Source organism: Diabrotica undecimpunctata, chromosome 2 (assembly GCF_040954645.1).
Source record: "Diabrotica undecimpunctata isolate CICGRU chromosome 2, icDiaUnde3, whole genome shotgun sequence".
Taxonomy (NCBI): Eukaryota; Metazoa; Arthropoda; class Insecta; order Coleoptera; family Chrysomelidae; genus Diabrotica; species Diabrotica undecimpunctata.
This window is the reverse complement of record NC_092804.1, coordinates 70,018,091-70,037,875: the sequence shown is the minus strand read 5'-3', so window position 1 is coordinate 70,037,875 and position 19,785 is coordinate 70,018,091. Positions and strand designations below refer to the sequence as shown.

Genomic DNA, 19,785 nt, shown 5'->3' with positions numbered 1-19,785 from the left:
ATCTGCCTTGGAAATGGTCCATGCCTCTGACCCATATGTCAACACTGGTTGTATAAGGGTTTTGTATATGGTTATTTTTGTTTTTTGGCTTAAGTTTCTGCTTCTCATATATCTACTCAGTCCAAAATAGCATTTGTTTGCTAGGATTATTCTTCGCTTGATTTCTTCCGTCATGACGTTCTCCTTGGTGATCAGGGAGCCTAAGTATGTGAATTTGTCCACCACTTCAAAGGTAGAATTATCAACCGTGAGTTGGTGGCCGATGTTTCTACCTCTATTGTTGGGTGTTGATGCCATTATCTTAGTTTTATTTTCATTTACTTGCAGGCCCATATTTTTTGAGGCGTGTGACAAGGTGGTATACATTTCTTCTAGCTTGCGTGTTGTGCGGGCAACTAGATCAACATCATCTGCATATGCCAAAATTTGGGATGATTTATTAAAATTGATGATTTGATTGGTTAAGGCTACAATGCGTAAAGTTGTTTGCAAAGTCCAAATACAGGGCGAACAATCACAGGCATTTGAAACACATGTTGGGCTGCGACAGGGAGATGCGCTGGCGTGTCTCCTTTTCAACATAGCTTTGGAAAAGGCGGTCAGGGATGTCCAAATAGACAGCAGAGGAAATAGAACCTATATCCAAAATTTCATGCAATTCGGTGGTTACTCGGAAAATTATACGATATCGCAGTATTTCACGTTGATTTAGTGGCCTATTGGCCTGTACGTTACCCTGATCTAAATCCTATAGAGCATGTTTAGAACTATTTAGGAAGACGTATTAGACAACAAAAATCAATAGGTACATTAGAGTAATTGGTCAATGATTTATTAAAAGATTTTGTGGAAAACTTGATAATGATTCTTCGCAGATGTGAAGCTTTATATACTGCTAACGGAGGCCCCAGATAATATTAACCAATAAAAATAATCTTTTTCTATAAATACCTATGTATAAAATTATACTTGCAGTGATTAGTACAATAAACAAATTTTATTTTTTAAAATCCACGTATATTTATTTATATTAATATAAAGAACAATCTCTTAATTAATATTTGATAAAACATAAGAGGTCAAATGAATGATACAGCGATTTTAATTTTGAAGTATTTTATAAAATATAGTGTGTTACTTTAATTGAAGCGCAGACGATAAAATAGTTATTTCCACATAACCTAACCAACTAAAGTTCTCTGTTGATTTCAGGTGCTTCAGCAGCTAGAATTGCTCCAAAAAGACCCCAAGCACCATCTGATCATGGAATCGTGTCACCCGCTTCCACCAGTCCTCCTACCAAGGTAAGTCTTTGCTGTTTGTCAATGATTTTGGTCATTTTAAAAAATCGTGTATCGTACTGAATTGGAACAAAAACCCTAAAAAAACTTACAGGGAAGTATAAAACTTCGTGTGTAACTGGTATCTTTAATTTATAATAAAAGTATCCAAATGGATTAAATAATTTCAAAATCCTTGTGGCTATTTTTATTCTAAATTAAAGATACCAATTACACAAGAAATTTTATGGTTGCTTCTAAGGTTTTTTAAATTATGATATAAAGTCAATCACTAGAAATTTTCATACAATTAACACACTTTATAAATTTTAAATATATATACAAAAAAAATCATTTACGATACAAGATTTAGATTTGTCGTGTATTTTTGTGCAATGTGTTGTGATGTTTAATGTCCATTTTGTATCATTATCCCAAGTTTTGTTTTTTAACTGATCAGCTTTTTGTGCTTTTGACTATTTCATATCATATAGCAATTTTAAATAGTAAATAAATCATTAACATTGATTAACTTATCGCCAAAAACTTATGGAGAAATTTTGTTTTTTAGTATAACTTTCAAGATTGACAAATATATTTTTATTATTTTATAAAAAATAGATTTTGAAAAATGTATAATTATTCAAAATAGCAATTAGGAGATAATAATTTGCTAGAAATTATTTGAATGAAGATTATGAGTTGGTGAGCACTGAACGTATTGTAGAAGCAGCACACTAGCACACATATCAGAAAAACGAAACAAAAAGGAATGGAGAAAACAGAAAGAAATATGTATAGTCAATTGTCTGGATACATTGTACAGTCAAGTAATAAAAAAAGATTTGAAACCTATGAAAATAGAGTGATAAAAAGAAAATAAGAGGTAAAAAAAATGAGCGAAGGTCCTCTACAAATAACATATTTGTTATGTTTCTTCTTTATGTTTCGTCTCCATCATTGGAGATTAGCGGATATGGTGGCAAACATTTTTCTGTCTTCAGCTGTACGTATAAGGTCTTCAAAGTCTAGTCCTGTCCAGGTTTTAATATTACGCAACCGGGACAATTTTTTTCCTCCATTATCTCGTTTCCCCTCTATTTTACCCTTAATGATCAATAAATTGAGGACTGTAGTACTTTTCATTGCGTGGCAAATTTTGATCGTTCTCAATAGTTGTTTGTCTACATTTAGTCTACTTGGAACTTATTCATTTGTTTTTCGTGCAGTAAAATACCTTTTACTTATTCAGATCTCATCAACATAAGATAAGATTCAACATCTTTATATGTTGAATCCACATTTTGACTCCAAAGAGAACAACAGACCAAACAAAATATTTTACAAGTCTTAATCTTAGTTTGATGTTGATATGTGTATCGCAAAATAGACCGCGCATCTTGAAGAAGCTTGAGCTTCTCTATCTCTAGCTTGGCCGATTCTTGTTTTGCGTCAAGTTAATTCAGCAGCCAAGGTATTTGTAATGGTTTACTTGTTCTAATATCTTTCCATTTATCATTATAGGTAAAGAGACATTCTGCCTCTTTGTATTACCACTATCTCTATTTTTTCTCGTTAATCTTCATTCCAAACTCTCGACAAGCATTATTAAGTTTATCTAAGATTTTTGCAAGTTGGTGTCTGTATCAGTTAGTAGGACAGTGTCATATGCATATCGTATATTAGAAATTTGTTTTTCATTAATTTTTATTCCTGTAGAAAGATTTTCCAATGCTTTCTTGAATAGCAAGTTCCGCGTAAAGGTTAAAGATCATTAGGGACAATACACAACCCTGCCTTACTACTTTACTTATACTAATATTTCTGGATGCTTGATGGTTGTAACACCACGAAGTATGGAAGTACGTAACACTTCTGCACCAGTATTTGTAGAGAAAACAAAGACTTTTGTGTTCTCATTCCGACTTTGAATCCAAATTGGTCCTATCTCACTTGTTCTTCACATTTGTTTAAATCTGTTGTGAATGTGAACTATTTTTAGTACAATTTTAAGTACTTGGCTCATAAGACTTACTAATCTGAAATCTGCACATCGTCTAGAGTTAGCTTGTTTTGGCAAGGAAATAAAAATTAATTCTATCCATTCTTCTAGTATTTACCCAGTATCGTAAATGGTTTAAACAAAATTACTAACACATCAAGATTATCATTTTCTATCAGTTTGAATATATCATGGTAAACTTCGTCAGGTCCAGGGCTCTTGTTAGTTTTTAGTTGTTGTTGTTGTTGTTGTTCTTCTTCTTCTTCTTCTTCTTCTTCTTCTTATTCTTATTCTTATTCTTTTTATGTAGACATGAGTCTGTCTGTTTTTCAATGTGCCTCCAGTAAGTTGTCGTTCCATCTTTACTACTCTATTTGTTGTCATTCGGCTTATATATTGCATTCTAATGATTTCTCTTGCACTTGCCTCATTACAAATATAGCGTCGATGCATGATCTTCTGCCAGTGTTATAATTTCATTCAGTTTATTTGTTATCACTTTGGTTGTTAATTTTAGTGTTGTGTTTAATAAATTAGTTCCTCTGTAATTTTCCGGGTCCGGTTTGTCTCCCCTTTTGAAGAGAGGTATTAGGATGCTTGATCTCCATTCTTAAGGAATTCTGTTTTATTCTATTATTTTTTGGATTAGTTTTAATAGTTGTTTCGTCAGATCTGGTCCTCCGTACTGTAGGAGTTCGTTCGATATTATGTCCTCTCTTGGTGATTTTCTATTTTTTACTTTCCTTAATGCTTTCTTTAACTCTTCCTCCTCAATATTTATTTCTTCGTTTGTCATCACCTCTTTTGTTGGTGGTTCATTATCATCATCTTTAGCACATAGGGTTCGAAAGTAGTCTACCCGTGTTTCCTTCTGAATGTGTTTCGTTTTTATTAGTTCGTTTATCTCTTTTCTTTGTCCTCTGATCATTCTCCATATTTCTTTTTGTGTTCCGTAGAAGTCTTCCAGTAGAAGTTTTCCATCTGTTTTGAAAAGCTCTGCCAGTGTTCCCTTTTTATTTGTCTAACTAAAGTATTCGTTTCATTTCTGATTCGTTTATAGTGGTTATATGCCTGTTGTGTTTGTTATGTTCTGTATTGTAAAAAGGCTTTCTTCTTTTCTTCACATTTTGTCTTCACTTCCTCTCTAAACCATTGTGTTTTCTTTTTTGATATGTTAGTGTTCGATACTTTCTTCTCTCCAAGTGATTCTGTTGCTGCGTTAATTATGTTTATGAATATATATTAACATTAAATGGATAACTTATTTACAACAGCATTGGTCTGTTCGAGAGAGGTATAAAATTTGAAACTGCGTGACCCAATTTATCGTTTATTATTACTTTGACTCTATTGAATTTTTTGGGACGATAGTTTCCTGAATAGTAAAGTATTTTCTATCTATCTTCCAACATCGTTTTTTGTAAAAATAACTTTTTAAAATACTTAAGAACGACAGCTTCTGTAAAACAAACATAGAAGCTATTCAGAATATACAAAAACCAAGAGATGCAGCAACAATGCGTTGAAAATTAAAGCATTACGTGTATATGGATGGGAAACAAATGCCTGATAAACCTCTTCTTCGCAAATTACCAATAATAACATCGAATGAATATAAATTTAAGAAAAACACAATTTTTTAAATTGGAAATGACCAAGAAGAGCTTCATTTGTCTTTTAACATAAATTAATAACTGCAATAGGATACCGATACAATTCCTAACACTAAAAGATTTCTATAGTCACAAGAAATAAATATAAAAATAAAGATGACCATATACAAATCCATGTTGCAGACTATCGTGACATATGGACCTTAAAGCTGGCAAATTACATGCAGTTAAAACAATAGATATGAATTTAATACGACGAGCATGCTGTATATCCAAACTAGTGTGCTACGGTCACATGATAAGAAACACTGGCCAAAAATAACGTTAAATTATATATTATGTATCATGGACTAAGTGTATTCCGATAACTCTCAAAAGGGTGCCAAGAGTGTTAAGAAACAAAAATAAAACTTTTTCCTGTGACGTTTAATGTGTTTTTAACCGAAATTGTATTTAAAGATGAACGCGAATGTAATTATAATGTCTTAAACTATCTGCAATGATTCTTATACCCATTTCCTTCTTATTTAATAACATTATTAACCATTACTGCTTGTTAAGTTCTCTCACACGGTTCCGCAGACCCATTTTGCATGTAACACTGGCCTACAGGTTTTCGCAACGACATTATTGCATGTTGTTTATACTAGAACGTAAGTCAAACAAAGTGTCTAATAATCTTAGCTGATAGAAATCTCGAGAGTGTAAGTGGGACATAATTTTCACATGTAAAAGTGGTAGGTAATTATTTATAAATTGTTTTTACCTGTATTTAACTAATCTTTAAAATAAACATATTTTTGGTCCTGTCAGGTTTAAAGCGGGCTTCAGAGATTTTGTTTTATGTATATATACTTATTTATTATTTTTTTAGTTTCATTTCACTACTAAAACTTACGTTCCTCTATTTCCTTTTTTTTGGAATAAAGAAGACATCCACAGCAATTGCTTTAATTTGTTTAAGTTTTTCCTTATTGGTACATTATTTGGTCTACATTTTCCATTTTATTTAGCTGTATTACCAATTTTTCCACAGGGTTATTCTGTCATTTAATGTGGTCGAAGGTTCTTATAAAAGTGCATTTAATATCGCGCTAATTTTGTATTTTTTTATTTATATTTTGAAAACGATTGCTGAGCTAGAATTTGAAACGTCATCTTTTCTTCTTTAGGTGCTGTCTTCTTAGCGAAGGTTGGCGATGACCTCTGCAAAGTCTTCCCTATTTTGGGCTTTCCTTATTAAACCTTGATTGTTTATATGACTGAAAGGTCATATAAACAATAATCAAAATAAACAAGTCTGAGTAGCTCTTTCCATCTGTCTCTGTCTTGTGCGGCTTGCATCCAGTTACCGCTAACACGCTTCAGATCGTCAGTCCATCTGGTTGTTGGACGTCCTCTGCTCCGTAGTACTTCTTGTCTTGGTCTCCACTCGATAATACGTTTTGTCCATCGGTTTTCTGATAATCTGGCGACGTGTCCTATTCAATTCTATTTTAGCAACGCGCTCTTCGCGTTTCGAAAAATTTCATTTTTGATAGCGTCTGTTGTTTTTGTTCTACGACGTATTTCTTCGTTTGGGATTCGATCTTCAGAGAAACACCCTACATCTGGCGCTTCCTAGCCTGAGTCACACGAATTTTATTCACTACTTTTTTGCGAGTGTTAATGTTTTCACTTCATACGTGAATACAGGTAACATACATTGGTCAAAGCTTTTCCTTTTGAGGCATAAGGGTAAGGTATTAAGGTTTTTACTGTTTGTAGGTGATCGTTTGTTCCGAATTTTGAGCGGAAGCCAGCTTGTTCTCGGGGCTGGTAGAAATCCAACTTTTTTTCTAGTCTTGTTAGTATTTATTCGGGTAAACATTTTATAGATGTGGTTCAATAAGCTGATTGGTCTATAGTTTTCTAGGTCCGCCTTGTCTCCTTTCTTGTGTAGTAAAATTTTTACTGCATTGTTCCATGTTTCCGGTATGCAACAATCTATTAGACAAAGGTTAAACAAAATTTTTATTTGGTTGAGAAAGGCATGTCCGCCCACTTTGTAGCTTCTATTACGACTCCATCTTCTCCTGGGGCTTGGTTGTTTTTCATCTTTTTTATTGCGTCTTGTATTTCGCTTAGTGTGATTTCTGGTATGAAGTCTGAACCCTGGTTGATGATTTTGCTTGATGCGGCGGCTTCCAAGTTCATTTGGTCTTCTCTTTGACTTTTGTATAGTTCTTGATAGAAGTATGGTTGTTTGTATAGTTCTTCAACTATGTGTAGTAATTCTTCTCTATTTGATATGGGGACTCATTCTTTGTTGTTTAGCCATATTCTCAGTACTTTCAGACTTTTATTCTCTTCTATAGTTCGGTGGACAATTTAATTCTTAAATTTTCTTAAATATTTCCTTATAGCTTTTGATACTTCTTTATTTATTTTTCGTAGTTTTTCTTCGTCAATGCTTTCGTTTCCTTTGCTCTCGAATAGCTTCTACGATATTTTCGTTTAGGGTATTTAAATTATTTATGCATTCATTTTTTTGTAGGATTTTATTGATATTGCCTTTATTGCCTAAGAAACTATTCATCTCGTATAGATTTTGTTGTAATAGAAATTCTAGTAGTGTTTTTCCACGCTCATTTCTGCCTTTGGATCCAAATTTACCTAGTGCTGTTTCCTGTTCATCCTGCTTTAGACCGATCTTTGCGTTAAAGTCGCCGCGTATAATCGTGTAGTGTGTTGGTGTTTCTTTCAGTGCCTTTGAGATATCATCGTAGAATTCTTCAATCAGCTCATCTGGATGGTCCGTTGTTGGAGCATATACTTGAATAATCTTTATTTTATACCTTGGGTTTAACTTTACGATTAAATAGACTACTCTTGTGGATATGTTTCCTGCAATTACTATGTTATCTGCAAGTCTTTTGTGTATAAAGAAACCGACTCCCCCGATTGATTCAGTTTCACTACCTATACTGTCAAATCACTGACTCCTATCCCATTTTATTTTTGACATCTCGATTTCCATTTTGGTGACTTTTTCTTTAGATAATAATAAAATAAAATAAAGGGTTTGTTCGTCTGTCGCTTTTTCAGTTTTTTTGTCCCCCCCCCCCCCTCCTCCTTATCTCGCTATACTCACCTGGGTACATCCGTTTTTGTTTTAAAATGTGACATTTTGTTGGGAGGCATTTGCCTTAAAACACCACGCTGGCAAGGCGGGTTGGTGAGTTTTTAATTCAGCCGCTCATTGTGAGTACCGACGCTGTTTGAAGCCGCCCGCTCCAGGTCAGACGCTTCTAGGTTTGTGATCTTATATTATCCCTAAAATTAGGGGTTGCCAACTCCGCCATCTTCGCCGTACCGAAAATAGATATCCTTCAACGCCTTGGATGCCGTTCTGGACTTCATCCGTGACCCTGGACAAGGGACCCTTAACAGATATACTTTGTCCACTGCAGTGGGGCATAGAAATTTTATGTTTCACGGCATAGAACATAATGGGGTCTGAATAAAGGAATTAGAATTAAAATTTTGATTATGACGGAATATTTAGTAAATAGTAAAAAGTTTGAGAGAATTAAAAGTTAATAAATGAATAAAATCGAAAGAAGTTAAAATAAAATAATTATTCAAAGAAAAATTACAAACATGTGACGTTTATAATATTACACTTAAATTATCCATGTCTGTCTGCCCGTTTGTTTGTCTGTCTGTGAACACAACTCCTCCGTTATTGGAACAGATAGAATGACAAATGAGATGTCGAATGAGAGCATATAGCCGAAAGCGCTGTTTTAAAGTCGCCGAAATATTGCAAGCAGCAAGACGAGAACAAATATATATTTCTGGTTTATTTTCGGTTAAAAAGTAATGACCGGAAGTTTGGCAAAAAATAACACAAAATTAGTGAAACCGTATATCAATTGACGCAAAGTTACACGAAGAATTCAAATATGGACTTCCGGTTCTACTTCCGGTCTCTTTGGGTGAAAACCTAGGACAGAAGTCGAATTGCTTGTTATTATCAGAGCGTCTAAAGAGGGAGATGAGACATGAGAATCTACAGAGGTTCTTCTTTATTTGACTCTTCGGCCTCCAAATCGGCAGCATTTTATTTGGCTTTGGAAAAAATTAATTCTGACTTTATAACTGAAACTTCAAGGAATTTATTTTACAATTACGGTTTATTTCAACTATATAATTTAAAAATAACTAACGCGCCACAAGAAAATATTTTGAAAGCAAATGTTATGTTTAATCTTTATAAGTACCTATTAGGTATATTTGTTTTGCAGGATATGTGTTTCAAAATAATTCCTTGAGTAATATCCTAAAAGACAATATGGTTGTTGAAATCTGTTAAACGTTCCATTCTGCGTCCCTCTTATACTCCCTTTTTAACTTTTCTTTCTCTATTTCGTTTTCCCATTAATTTTTTAGCGCTGTTCTCTCATTTATTTTTTTCATTTCTTACTTTGCCCATTCTTGTTACTCGACAGCATCTTCGAAAGAGTTCTATCTCTGTTGCAGAAAAGGGAAGACATATAGAATTGTAAAATTAAAAATATTTTTAAAATTAAAGATCAAACAATGCGGAAGAATAACTGACATTTGTAGTTTTACTTCTCAAATATGTTAAATCAAATATAAAAATTCTGATCCTTTGTAAATACTTTTATTGAATGGACTATAGTTTAAGAACGTGAATATCACGACCTGTCTCAAAAGAAAATCTCATCATACCATAAAAAAGTCGTTTGGCCATCTATTGAGCCCAAAAGCTTTATTTACCATCGTTATTTTTTACAAATTAGTAGACATCGAAAGCTAAATATTAGTCAAATATAGTTATAGTTAATCTGTGAAGATGTTTTAAGGATTAATTAATTATTTAGGAATTTCAAACAATTTTATATTTCATACGATTTTAGTATACACTATATTTAGTTAAGTTATAATCATTGAATTAAAATTTGAATATTGTTTTTAAACTAAACAGAAACTAATATTTTAATCATCAACATATCATAACATATTTCATCTATCTAACTCTTTAATACTTTGGTGGTGGGATTCTGTAACTTAGTATATTTGCACCTTAACTGCTTGTTCTGTATCACTATTTTAATAACTCCTTTTAAACAATATAGATGGTATCTACCTTTGATTGAATAAACAGTGTGGGTTTGGTTTCTTTTGTAAATACCTTTAAAGAAATTTTAGATAATGCTACATTGTGATTAGAAGCTATGAGTAAATATTAGTAGCTCAAACAAATTTGTCAAAACAAAAGTAGTAGATGATGTTATTAGTATATTTTGAACGGGTAGTTACCTAGTTAGTAAACCTTTGTAGCTTTATAGAGGCTGTTTATATACTTATAAATTGAGGGCACTTAAGGGATACTAAAAGTGGAGGAAGACAAGATCACCCTGTAGGTGCGTACAACTAAAGAACGTATCCCCGGTTGTTCAGTACGGAAAAGATGTGGGGGGGGGGGGGGGTTCTTTAGAAAAGATATTGATGAGAAAACAACATATGAAATTAATATAATTTCAAACAACGGAAGTTTTAGGTAAGAAATAAGTATTGGGCACTACCCGAATTTTTAAAGGATCTATTGGGAAACCTAATTAATAATACAAAACAGTATATATACTATTACACAGAAAAGGAAATTTACTATATTCTTTTTAAGTAACAAAAATATTAATAAGTTAGTTTATCTTATAATAAACATTCTGGCGAATGTCTCCATGTAATAAACAATTACTATTATAGCTATTTGAAAGTGGTGATTTAAGATATTTATTATCAACAAAAAGTAACGAACATATATCTTTAGTACCTTAGCTAAATAATAATATAATATCTAATATAAACCTTTAATTAAAATATGCTTATTAAATTTCTAAATTAGGTGGAGATACATTAGTTTTCAACAGTTTACATTTAAACATATTTATATTATTTACAAGTAAAATTAGTTTTTACATTTACTACGCCTTACGTAGTCAAAAAGAACTTTATTTTAAAATGCGCCATAATGACAAGAAAAAAAAATTGAGCATTTGTCCATATTATTTGTTGTCTATATTAAAAAGAAACACTTCACCGCTTGGAAGGTAGAACGATGTAAATATTTGAAGCTACACCCAAAAATGAAAACGTAGGCCCCTGGATAAGTCCAAATGGCAAGAACTGTTTAGTGCCACACCCAAAAACAAAAACGTGGACCGCTGGAGAAATCCACGTGGCAGGAAGGCTTATTAATAGACACACTTACTTTGCACCCATCAAAGAGACAAAAATGGTCCAAATACGTGGCGGCGCTGTTTTAGTCTTTCCATATATTATAAATAACTTTATTACCATTGTTGTCTCGCCCAGTGAACTACTAATGTGGATGTCGGTGTCTCGTGCGAATACAAGAGTGTGACAACTTTGGAATTTGCCGCTAAGAAACTTGGTCGTCTTCTATCAAGAGGGATGCGCTCTTCCAATCATATTGCTATAACTAACGGCGATAGGCGAATACTACGCGCCAAAGCTCCCAATTGTGTGCTTTGTTCTTGTAGCGGGAGTGAACAGTTTTTGTCAGGAAATTTAATTTACGGAGGGAGTTGCATGTAGTTCATTACGAACCTGTTGAAAAAAACAAACGATTTGATCGAATTTGATTTTATTCGATTAAATTCGATTCTCAGTTGGAGCGCTACAAAATTGGTATCAAAATTGTCACAAAGACCACTTTGGACAGGGAATCTTAGTTTACATTTTTTTACATTAATTTAGAAAATGTACCTTCTACATCACAAAACGCAAGAGCAGTAGATGACACCATTGAAATTATTATTTCCCAATATCGACTGCCGGATGATGGGAGTTCCTTAGAGGACGATGTCATTGCAATTGATTGTAACAAACCCTTGATGTGGAATAATTGGATGACCAGAAGTTGAAAAATTTTACATTCAGTGTTCAAAACTCGGGTATCAAGGCTGGGTTTTTTTGAGATTTATGATAGAAAACTACTTGATTATTGTCAACAATTATTGAGTGGATTGTGCAAGGAACCAATCCATATGCACATCAGAAGTTGAATAAAGGTGGTTACGGTCCAAAAGCTAGAATTTATAAGTGGGTGGATAGAAATACCGAAGAAAAGAGACATCTTTGGTCATTCTTACCAAAGTTGTGTTCGTATTGGTCAAAAAATCCATTATACGAAAACAAAGTAAAGTATCTTGGGTGAAACTAAAGGTCTGACAATGAAAAGCATGACAAAAAACTTCAACTGTATAAATTATCATCTCTTTTGGAGAAACTCGTATCAAATGTTGAGAGAGTGGTAGTGCCGGAGAAAGAACTATTGATGAAACTGTAACTTAGGCAGTGCATCAAAAACAAGAGACATGATTTTGGGGTGAAGGTATTCAAACTTAAGTAGACTTCATGGCAACATTAGCTCCCAACGATGGTTTTTTGTCCTGAGACGTAGTCTCTCAACTGACTTTAGGTAGCAACTCATTTTACTTATTGATTCATTGGTTGTCCTGTTCCTTCCTTAAATGTTTGGATTTATTGTCCCATTGATATCAGATTTACATCTTATTAGTAATTTAGTTGTTTTGTACACAATTTTTTTCTAATTATTTCAAATTATTGGTTTGATAGACTGGGGATGTTGTAATCTGTAAACAACTTTTTTAATTTTAAAGTTTTTTTTGTTCCACTCATACCAAATTCTTCTAGTAATTAATGCCATTTGATTTTTATATGTGAATATAACGCTTATTCTAGTATAATGCCTCTTATCGGAAATCAAGTGCCATATTTTTACGCTACTAAAACTACCTACATCTCTACCCACTGTTTTCATTAAATTTTTCCTTTTATAGTTAGATTTACCAATCTATAAAATTTATTTGATCGCATTTAGATGTGGTAATGATTTGCAATTTGCAGCACATTTGCATTGAATTTTTATTTTCTTTAGATTTTCTATTTCTTTAGTACAAATCACAATTATTTATGGCTTTCACAGAAGTTCAGAATATTTACAGCTGTAATAGAGATTACATGCATTGGAAAAGTTTGTAACATATAGCCGAAGGCATTTGATATTCGGTGCTAACGTGCTAACGGAGGATTTTAAGGATATCTTCTAGAAAAATATATCATTGGAAAAGTACTAAAAAGCGTTCTTCAAAATCGTGGAAGTTTCCACGTAAACACGGTTTGGTCAATCTGAGATACTAGCCTGTGGTTTATCTAAGTCGTGTTGTGGGCTTTCAACAATAACTCAGTACATTTACCATGTCATATGGTTGAATTTTAACCAAGTGCAAGTGATCCTCTGAATCCGATTCCATTGTTGACATCCATCTTATTGCCCATTGTGTGTTTATATCATACTCACAAGTGATAAACAATTAGGACTTTTGCACGGAAGTGATACCTCTTCTTTTTTAAAAATGCTTTTTGGTTTGATATATATGGCTTCGTTAAATGTAGTATTTTGTTTTTTATATAAAGGTGTAATTAAATTTAGATATATTCAAACTGAATCCTATTCATTCTAAAATATCCATAATATTTTTCATCGTCATCAATTAATTCTTTGTATAAAGTCCAGTATTCACCTTCCTTTTTCCTTTCTGTTTTTCCAAGCGTACAGGAGTATGCTAGAATATGATACGGCAGGAAAGACCAAAGTCGCAATGTCTGTCACAGCTGATTGCCACATAAAAGATCGATGTAAAGCAATAGGATAATTTTGTATATAAGACAAATAATATAAAAAATATATAGATACACATATCAATTAATGGTAAAACAAAACTACAATTATTATACAATGCAGTAAAATACGTGTTAAAATAATCGTAAAATGTTCTGTTAAAAGTTAAAGTTAAATAATAATATTCCAAATAAAGGTTCAAATGTATCTCAATTCGCGGCACAAGATTCGATAGAGTTCAATACGGAAAAACATGAATTTATAGCAAGTAAACGTATTTAAAAATAACAGCAACTATTTACCATGGCACACGTCCGATCACGGCTATATTTGCGTTTTTGTACTACATTCTGGTTCCACTAAATTGGTTAAATTTTTTTGTTCTAGAATTTATTGTTAAGTTATACACTTGCTTTTACACGAAGAATTGTAAAATTGTTATATAGTTTATTATTTATTGTAGTTGTTCAATGTAATTACTTACTATGTGCAAAAATGTTTGCAAAGTAGAAGTCGAAATTATTGGTGACAAAATTTATCACTTATTTTTCTTCGTGTTAGAATGTCCTTGTTATAGTATTGCATGCTAGGTTATCTGGTACCAATATAGTTTTTGATGCAAAGTATGTGCTTATCTTTTCGTGAAGAAACTACTATTTTCAGAGACACAAACTAATAACTGGGTATATTTCATGTGCAGTAAAACAATATTCCCGCAGTGGTGAAACATGAATCCATAAAATTATTCATTCTAACCTTTAGATTGTCTAATTCAAAAAAGTATAAATAAAAACCTTATCATGTAAGTTTTATTGAAGAAAAAAATTGCCAGTACTGATCATTAGATACCAATATATTTTTTTATAATATATTAATTGACAGACTTGAAATTATGGCTTTTTCTAAATAACTTTATCTTTACACGTCTCAGTAAGAGACAAAAGAAGATTATAAAAGTACGTTTCTATCTCTTTTTGTTATTTTCTTCTTGTTCGTTTTGTTCTTTAATCTATATATACATGTTTGTTTCTTTATTGAAGTAAAACTACAGTCCATTTCTTAAGGTTATTTCTACCTTCTGTCATTTCTTTACTTCCTTCTTAATATACGAGTTCAATAATTTGATGTTATATTCTCGAAGAAATAGAAGAACTCGAATATCGAATTAAAAAACTTCTGTTGTACGTGGTATATTTAATTCAAAAATTAATTTAAAAAATCCAAATGAATTACAATAAAGTTTAAACAATATATATACAATAAACGTTTTCGGAGTAGTCAGTCCATCTTCAGTGAACCTAGAAGCAAGTAATCCCACTCAGTTAAGAAGAATGTTAGGTAAAATTTTGACTGTTAAATGCAAAAATATGGTTTAGATTACTTATTTTTGCAGTACTTGCGTAACTAATCGCAAAACCAAATAATAGTGGTTGGGTTTACATTGAAGAAAACATACATGAAAGTATTGAAACATATGGCAAAATGCCGATTCCTAACCGGGAACCATAAGTCCATACTCGAAAAAATTTATTTCTACACCCGAACTGTAGAACTGGAGTTTGTCAACTAACTTGAGACTGGCTTGCTTTTAGGTTCACTGAAGATGGACTGACTACTCCGAAAACGTTTTGAACTTTATTATAATCTCTTCGGATTTTTAATTTAATTTTTTTGATTAAATATACATCTTACAACCGAAGTTTTTCACTTCTATGTTGTTTTTTAACTAATCTGGTATACATAGAACTCCTGGGAATTGTCCAATTTTAAGTAATTAGAAGAACCTTTAAAAAAACAAATATAAGATATCAAAAATAATAATTACAAAAATGCTTGAAAATCTAAATCCGCAAAAATAAAAGTTACTTCTTCTTTATTCACTGAGACATACGATCTGTTCCTCTTTTGGAGCAGGCTTTCCTGCGATATAAATTGCCAGCTATCGCTTCATCTTTTAAGAGGTATTCCTAATAATCGACGATCAGTGGGTTCTATCTTCCAGACCTACTCGCCAAAATGAAAGAAATACCTGAAGAATATATTATAATTTTATATCATATATTTTTTATAACTATTCGAGAACGATAATTTTGATTTTAAAATATTTGTATAAAATAAAATAAATTAGATTAAATAAAATAAAATTCAATAAAATTAAATATAATTAAATAAAATTAACAAAAATCATATAAAACTAAATAAAATCATAATTTATAAAAAATGATAAAAAATTATATAAAATAAAAAAAATTATAAAATATAAAAAATTATATAAAAATAAAAAATTAATAAAATTAACTAAAATTATATAAAATTTAATAAAGGCATAAAAAAGTATATGAGCCTATAAAATCCAAACGGACGACAATGGCCTCCATGGGCTGTCAGTGGTCACAGATGATGATAATGATAAAAAATTATAAAAAATTAAATGGACTTAAATAAAATTAAACACAATTAAATAAAATTATAAAATATTATTAATTAATAAAAAATTAAATTAAATAAAATTAAGCAAAATTAAGTAAAATGATATAAAATTATATAAAATTAAATAAAATTATTAAATCCATATAGAAAATTATAAAAAAAATATAAATATATAATTAATTATAATATATATAAATTATAAAATTAAGTAAACTCAAAGAAAATTATTAAAAATGATAAAAAACAGTATAAAAAACTTATAAATAATTATAAAAAATTGTATAGTTAATAATGAAAATGTATGTGATGAACAAATTTTGAAAATTACTAAAATCATCATCAACAAATTAAAAAAAAAATAAGGTTTTTAACTTAAATGTGTAGTGTTATTATAAAAAAATATTAATAATTCAGTAATAAGCAGACATAAAATTTCATTAACCTTCATATAGTAATAACACGCTATTAAAAGTATTCACCTCTGTCGGCACTCTCCAAGTGCCACGCTCTTTTTTATTTTTAATGTTATTTCCTGTTATACTTAACTAGTTCCTTTAAAATATTTCCCATATTTTGTTTTGATAGTTTTGAAGCCTTCTTGTTATCTTCTTTATTTGCCAACCAACTTCTGAAAGGTTCTTATTACTTATTTACTTTCTATGACGTCAGTTTTACCTTTATTGATTTTCGTTTCGAATTCTTAAAATAAATTCTATTTTGCTTTAAGTGTTTTAAACTATTTTTAATTTTGAATACCAGGTTACTATCATATTCTGATTACACGATATCAGATCCTGAGAGATACATATAGCTGTGAGATTTTTAAGTCCGATTAAATCATGTTATCAAAAGTTTTGCAAGAACAATTTCTAGTTTTTTTCTTTCACCCTTTACAATATATGTTTTAAATATATATGCTTTGTTAGAAGTTATTATGAAAACGTGGGTGATTTTCTTAAATAATGCTCGCTCTCAATATTTTTTCGAATATTCTAATATTCTATTTAAGAATGTTTTAATACTCGTATTATATTTAAAATATTCTAATACCTCTTTGTCGAGATTTTTTAAATAATAATTTTTAAAAGATAATTTAATACTACCTTTACCATCTATCTAATTAATTTTTTTTTCAGTAGTTCTAGCATGCGTAGGTTTTTCTTAGAATATTTTTATATTGTAGATAGTTAAAATTTATTAAAATATTTTTTACTAATTAATTTAAGATTCTGGTATCCAGAAAGTCTACATCTTTTAATACAAAGTTTAGTTGATATATTAAGCTATTTCTATTAACCAGTAAAACAATAACATTGCACAAAAATGCGTCATAACGAGCTTCAGCTTTTGATGTAACCCACACTGTTTATTTTTTTCATAGGAGGAAAGTTTGGACATAATCGGGCAATACAAACCAGAAATTTTTTGTTAAAGGTAAAAAAATGTATAAATTATTTATTTTTATTTAGTTTTAATTTCTTAATAACCTTGTTTCTGTATCTTTTGCTGTAACTATTGAAAAACTTTCTTACTTCTGTAGTTTTCGTTTCTCTACGCAGTTAAATTTCGAGTCGTAATCTGTACAAGCGTCCCTTTTGCAGTTGGTTTTATTTAACAATATAGAATATTGCTTCTTCGATAATCAGAAAGTATTCGGTAGATTATAGCACACCAGAAATTGTTGAGCTTTATGGAAGAAAGGGGAATACATTAAACAGAAGACCTGAATTAGTACAAATAAATTTCAGAAAGAAACAGAAAGAAATTTCGAGAAGCGAAAGGGAGAGAGTGAGCGATCGTATAAAAAATACGATAGCTTTAACCCACAGAAAAAACCAAAAATATGATCATTCCGTCACAAACACCATGGTGTTTGTGAATATGGCCATTAAAAAAAATAATTACACCAGTCAAACACAGATTGTACAATTCTTTACTTAACTACCTTCATCACAGTTGATTGCAAAACAACACAACTATTGTTTTGTAGTATTGTTAATTCAGTTTACCGAGGTTTTAACTCCGAATTCCAACAACATGCATCTATTTTCTTGAAATTTTATCAGTAAGTAGGGAATATCTTAACAAGCAAATCTACCCTATGCCGAAGTGTTCTTTTCTTCTTTTCACTTTGTGGGTGGAATCCATCCCAACTGTGGGGCTTTATCCAACCTTTATACTTCTCTACACGACACTCTATTTTATTGTAATTTTCGGAATAACTTTGAAGATAATTTTGCATTTAACTAATTTATTGGTTGAACACAATAATCACAAAAAACATAAAATTTCATCAAATTAACTAATTAAATGTTCGAAATGACCTCCTGTGACCTCCATACAATAATACGGTATATTTTCAAAGCCTCTTCGTACATTTGCAAAAACCTCCGGTGTCAACAATCGGCATTCTGTCACAATTCTTTGTCGCAACTCAGCAAGATCTGCAGGCGGAGTGGCATATATTTTTGATTTTAGGTATCCCCACAAAAAAAATCCAAAGGCAAAAGATACGATGATCTGGCCAGCCACTCTATTGGACCCCTTCTGTTAATCCAACTCCCTGGAAAACGTTGATTCAAAAATGGTCTTATGCATATATCATATTGTGGGGGTGCCCCGTCCTGTTGAGTAGTCAGTTCATCCTCTAAAAGAATATAATCAGATTCCAATGTGTCAGTGATGAGCGGATCAATAACATCTTCTAGCAAATTTAAATAAGTTGTTCCGTTGAGATTATCTTCAAGAAATAATGGTCCAATAACGTGATTCCCAGAATTGCCAACCCATACATTTAATTTCTGAGGTGTTTGCTTTCGTGTCTCCATGGATAAATGAGGATTAATGTTACTCCAATAATGACAATTAGGTATGTCTATTTACTTCACTATTTAACATAAAAGTACACTCGTCGGAAAATCTCGTATTGTACAATCGATATTGGTTGTTATTTATGATTTCACTAAATTCTTCAAAAAATTGAAGCCGACGATCAGGATCATCTTCGTTTATTTGATGAAGTAATCGTATTTTATAAGGGTGAAATTTATTGGATTTTATAATTCGATAAACACTAGATGCTGATACACCAGATGCACGAGATAGTTGTCTGATAGACTGTCGATTATCCATTTGTAAATAACCCAATACCGCCACTTCAATTGCTTCATTTCGCACTCGAAGACGGTCTACTTCGTGCTTTGTGTTGTTAAAGTCACCTGTAGCTTCAAACTTATCAGTTAAATGTTTAACGCATTGGTGACTTACGTTTTTTTCTGGGTGGTTCGTATTAAAGATCCTTGCCGTAGCCTTAGCACACTAATTATTTACATTGTATAGCTTAACTAATTATATTCTTTCTTCACTGTAATATCATCGGGGAATATCAAGCAGTGTTTAGGCAAAATAGATCTACGATTGACCAACTATTTACAGTTAAACAAATACTAGCCAAACCATGGGAATATGACACGGACGTTTACAATCTCTTTGTAGATTTTAAACAAGCCTATGATTCAATAGATAGAACAATTCTACCTAATATATTGGAAGAATTTGGCATACCATCAAAATTAATACGACTAGTGCCAATGACAGTGACAGAAACAGAAGCACAGGTATGTATTCAGGGACAGATCACTGATGCGTTTACGATAACGGCAAGGACTGAAACAAGGCGACGGACTGGCCCCAACGCTCTTTAATCTTGTTCTTGAATATGTA

The 19,785-nt window shown here is 31.5% G+C and overlaps 1 protein-coding gene across 1 annotated transcript in view; it reads left to right on the top strand.

Annotated features, from left to right (window-relative positions):
* Nucleotides 1–19,785, top strand: part of MICAL-like (protein) — a 286,832-nt gene that overhangs the window by 228,348 nt on the left and 38,699 nt on the right. Inside the window, exon 5 of the mRNA XM_072523085.1 lies at nucleotides 1,213–1,304. Within this exon, the coding sequence (XP_072379186.1) occupies nucleotides 1,213–1,304 (92 nt within the window). The remainder of the gene's footprint in view (nucleotides 1–1,212; nucleotides 1,305–19,785) is intronic.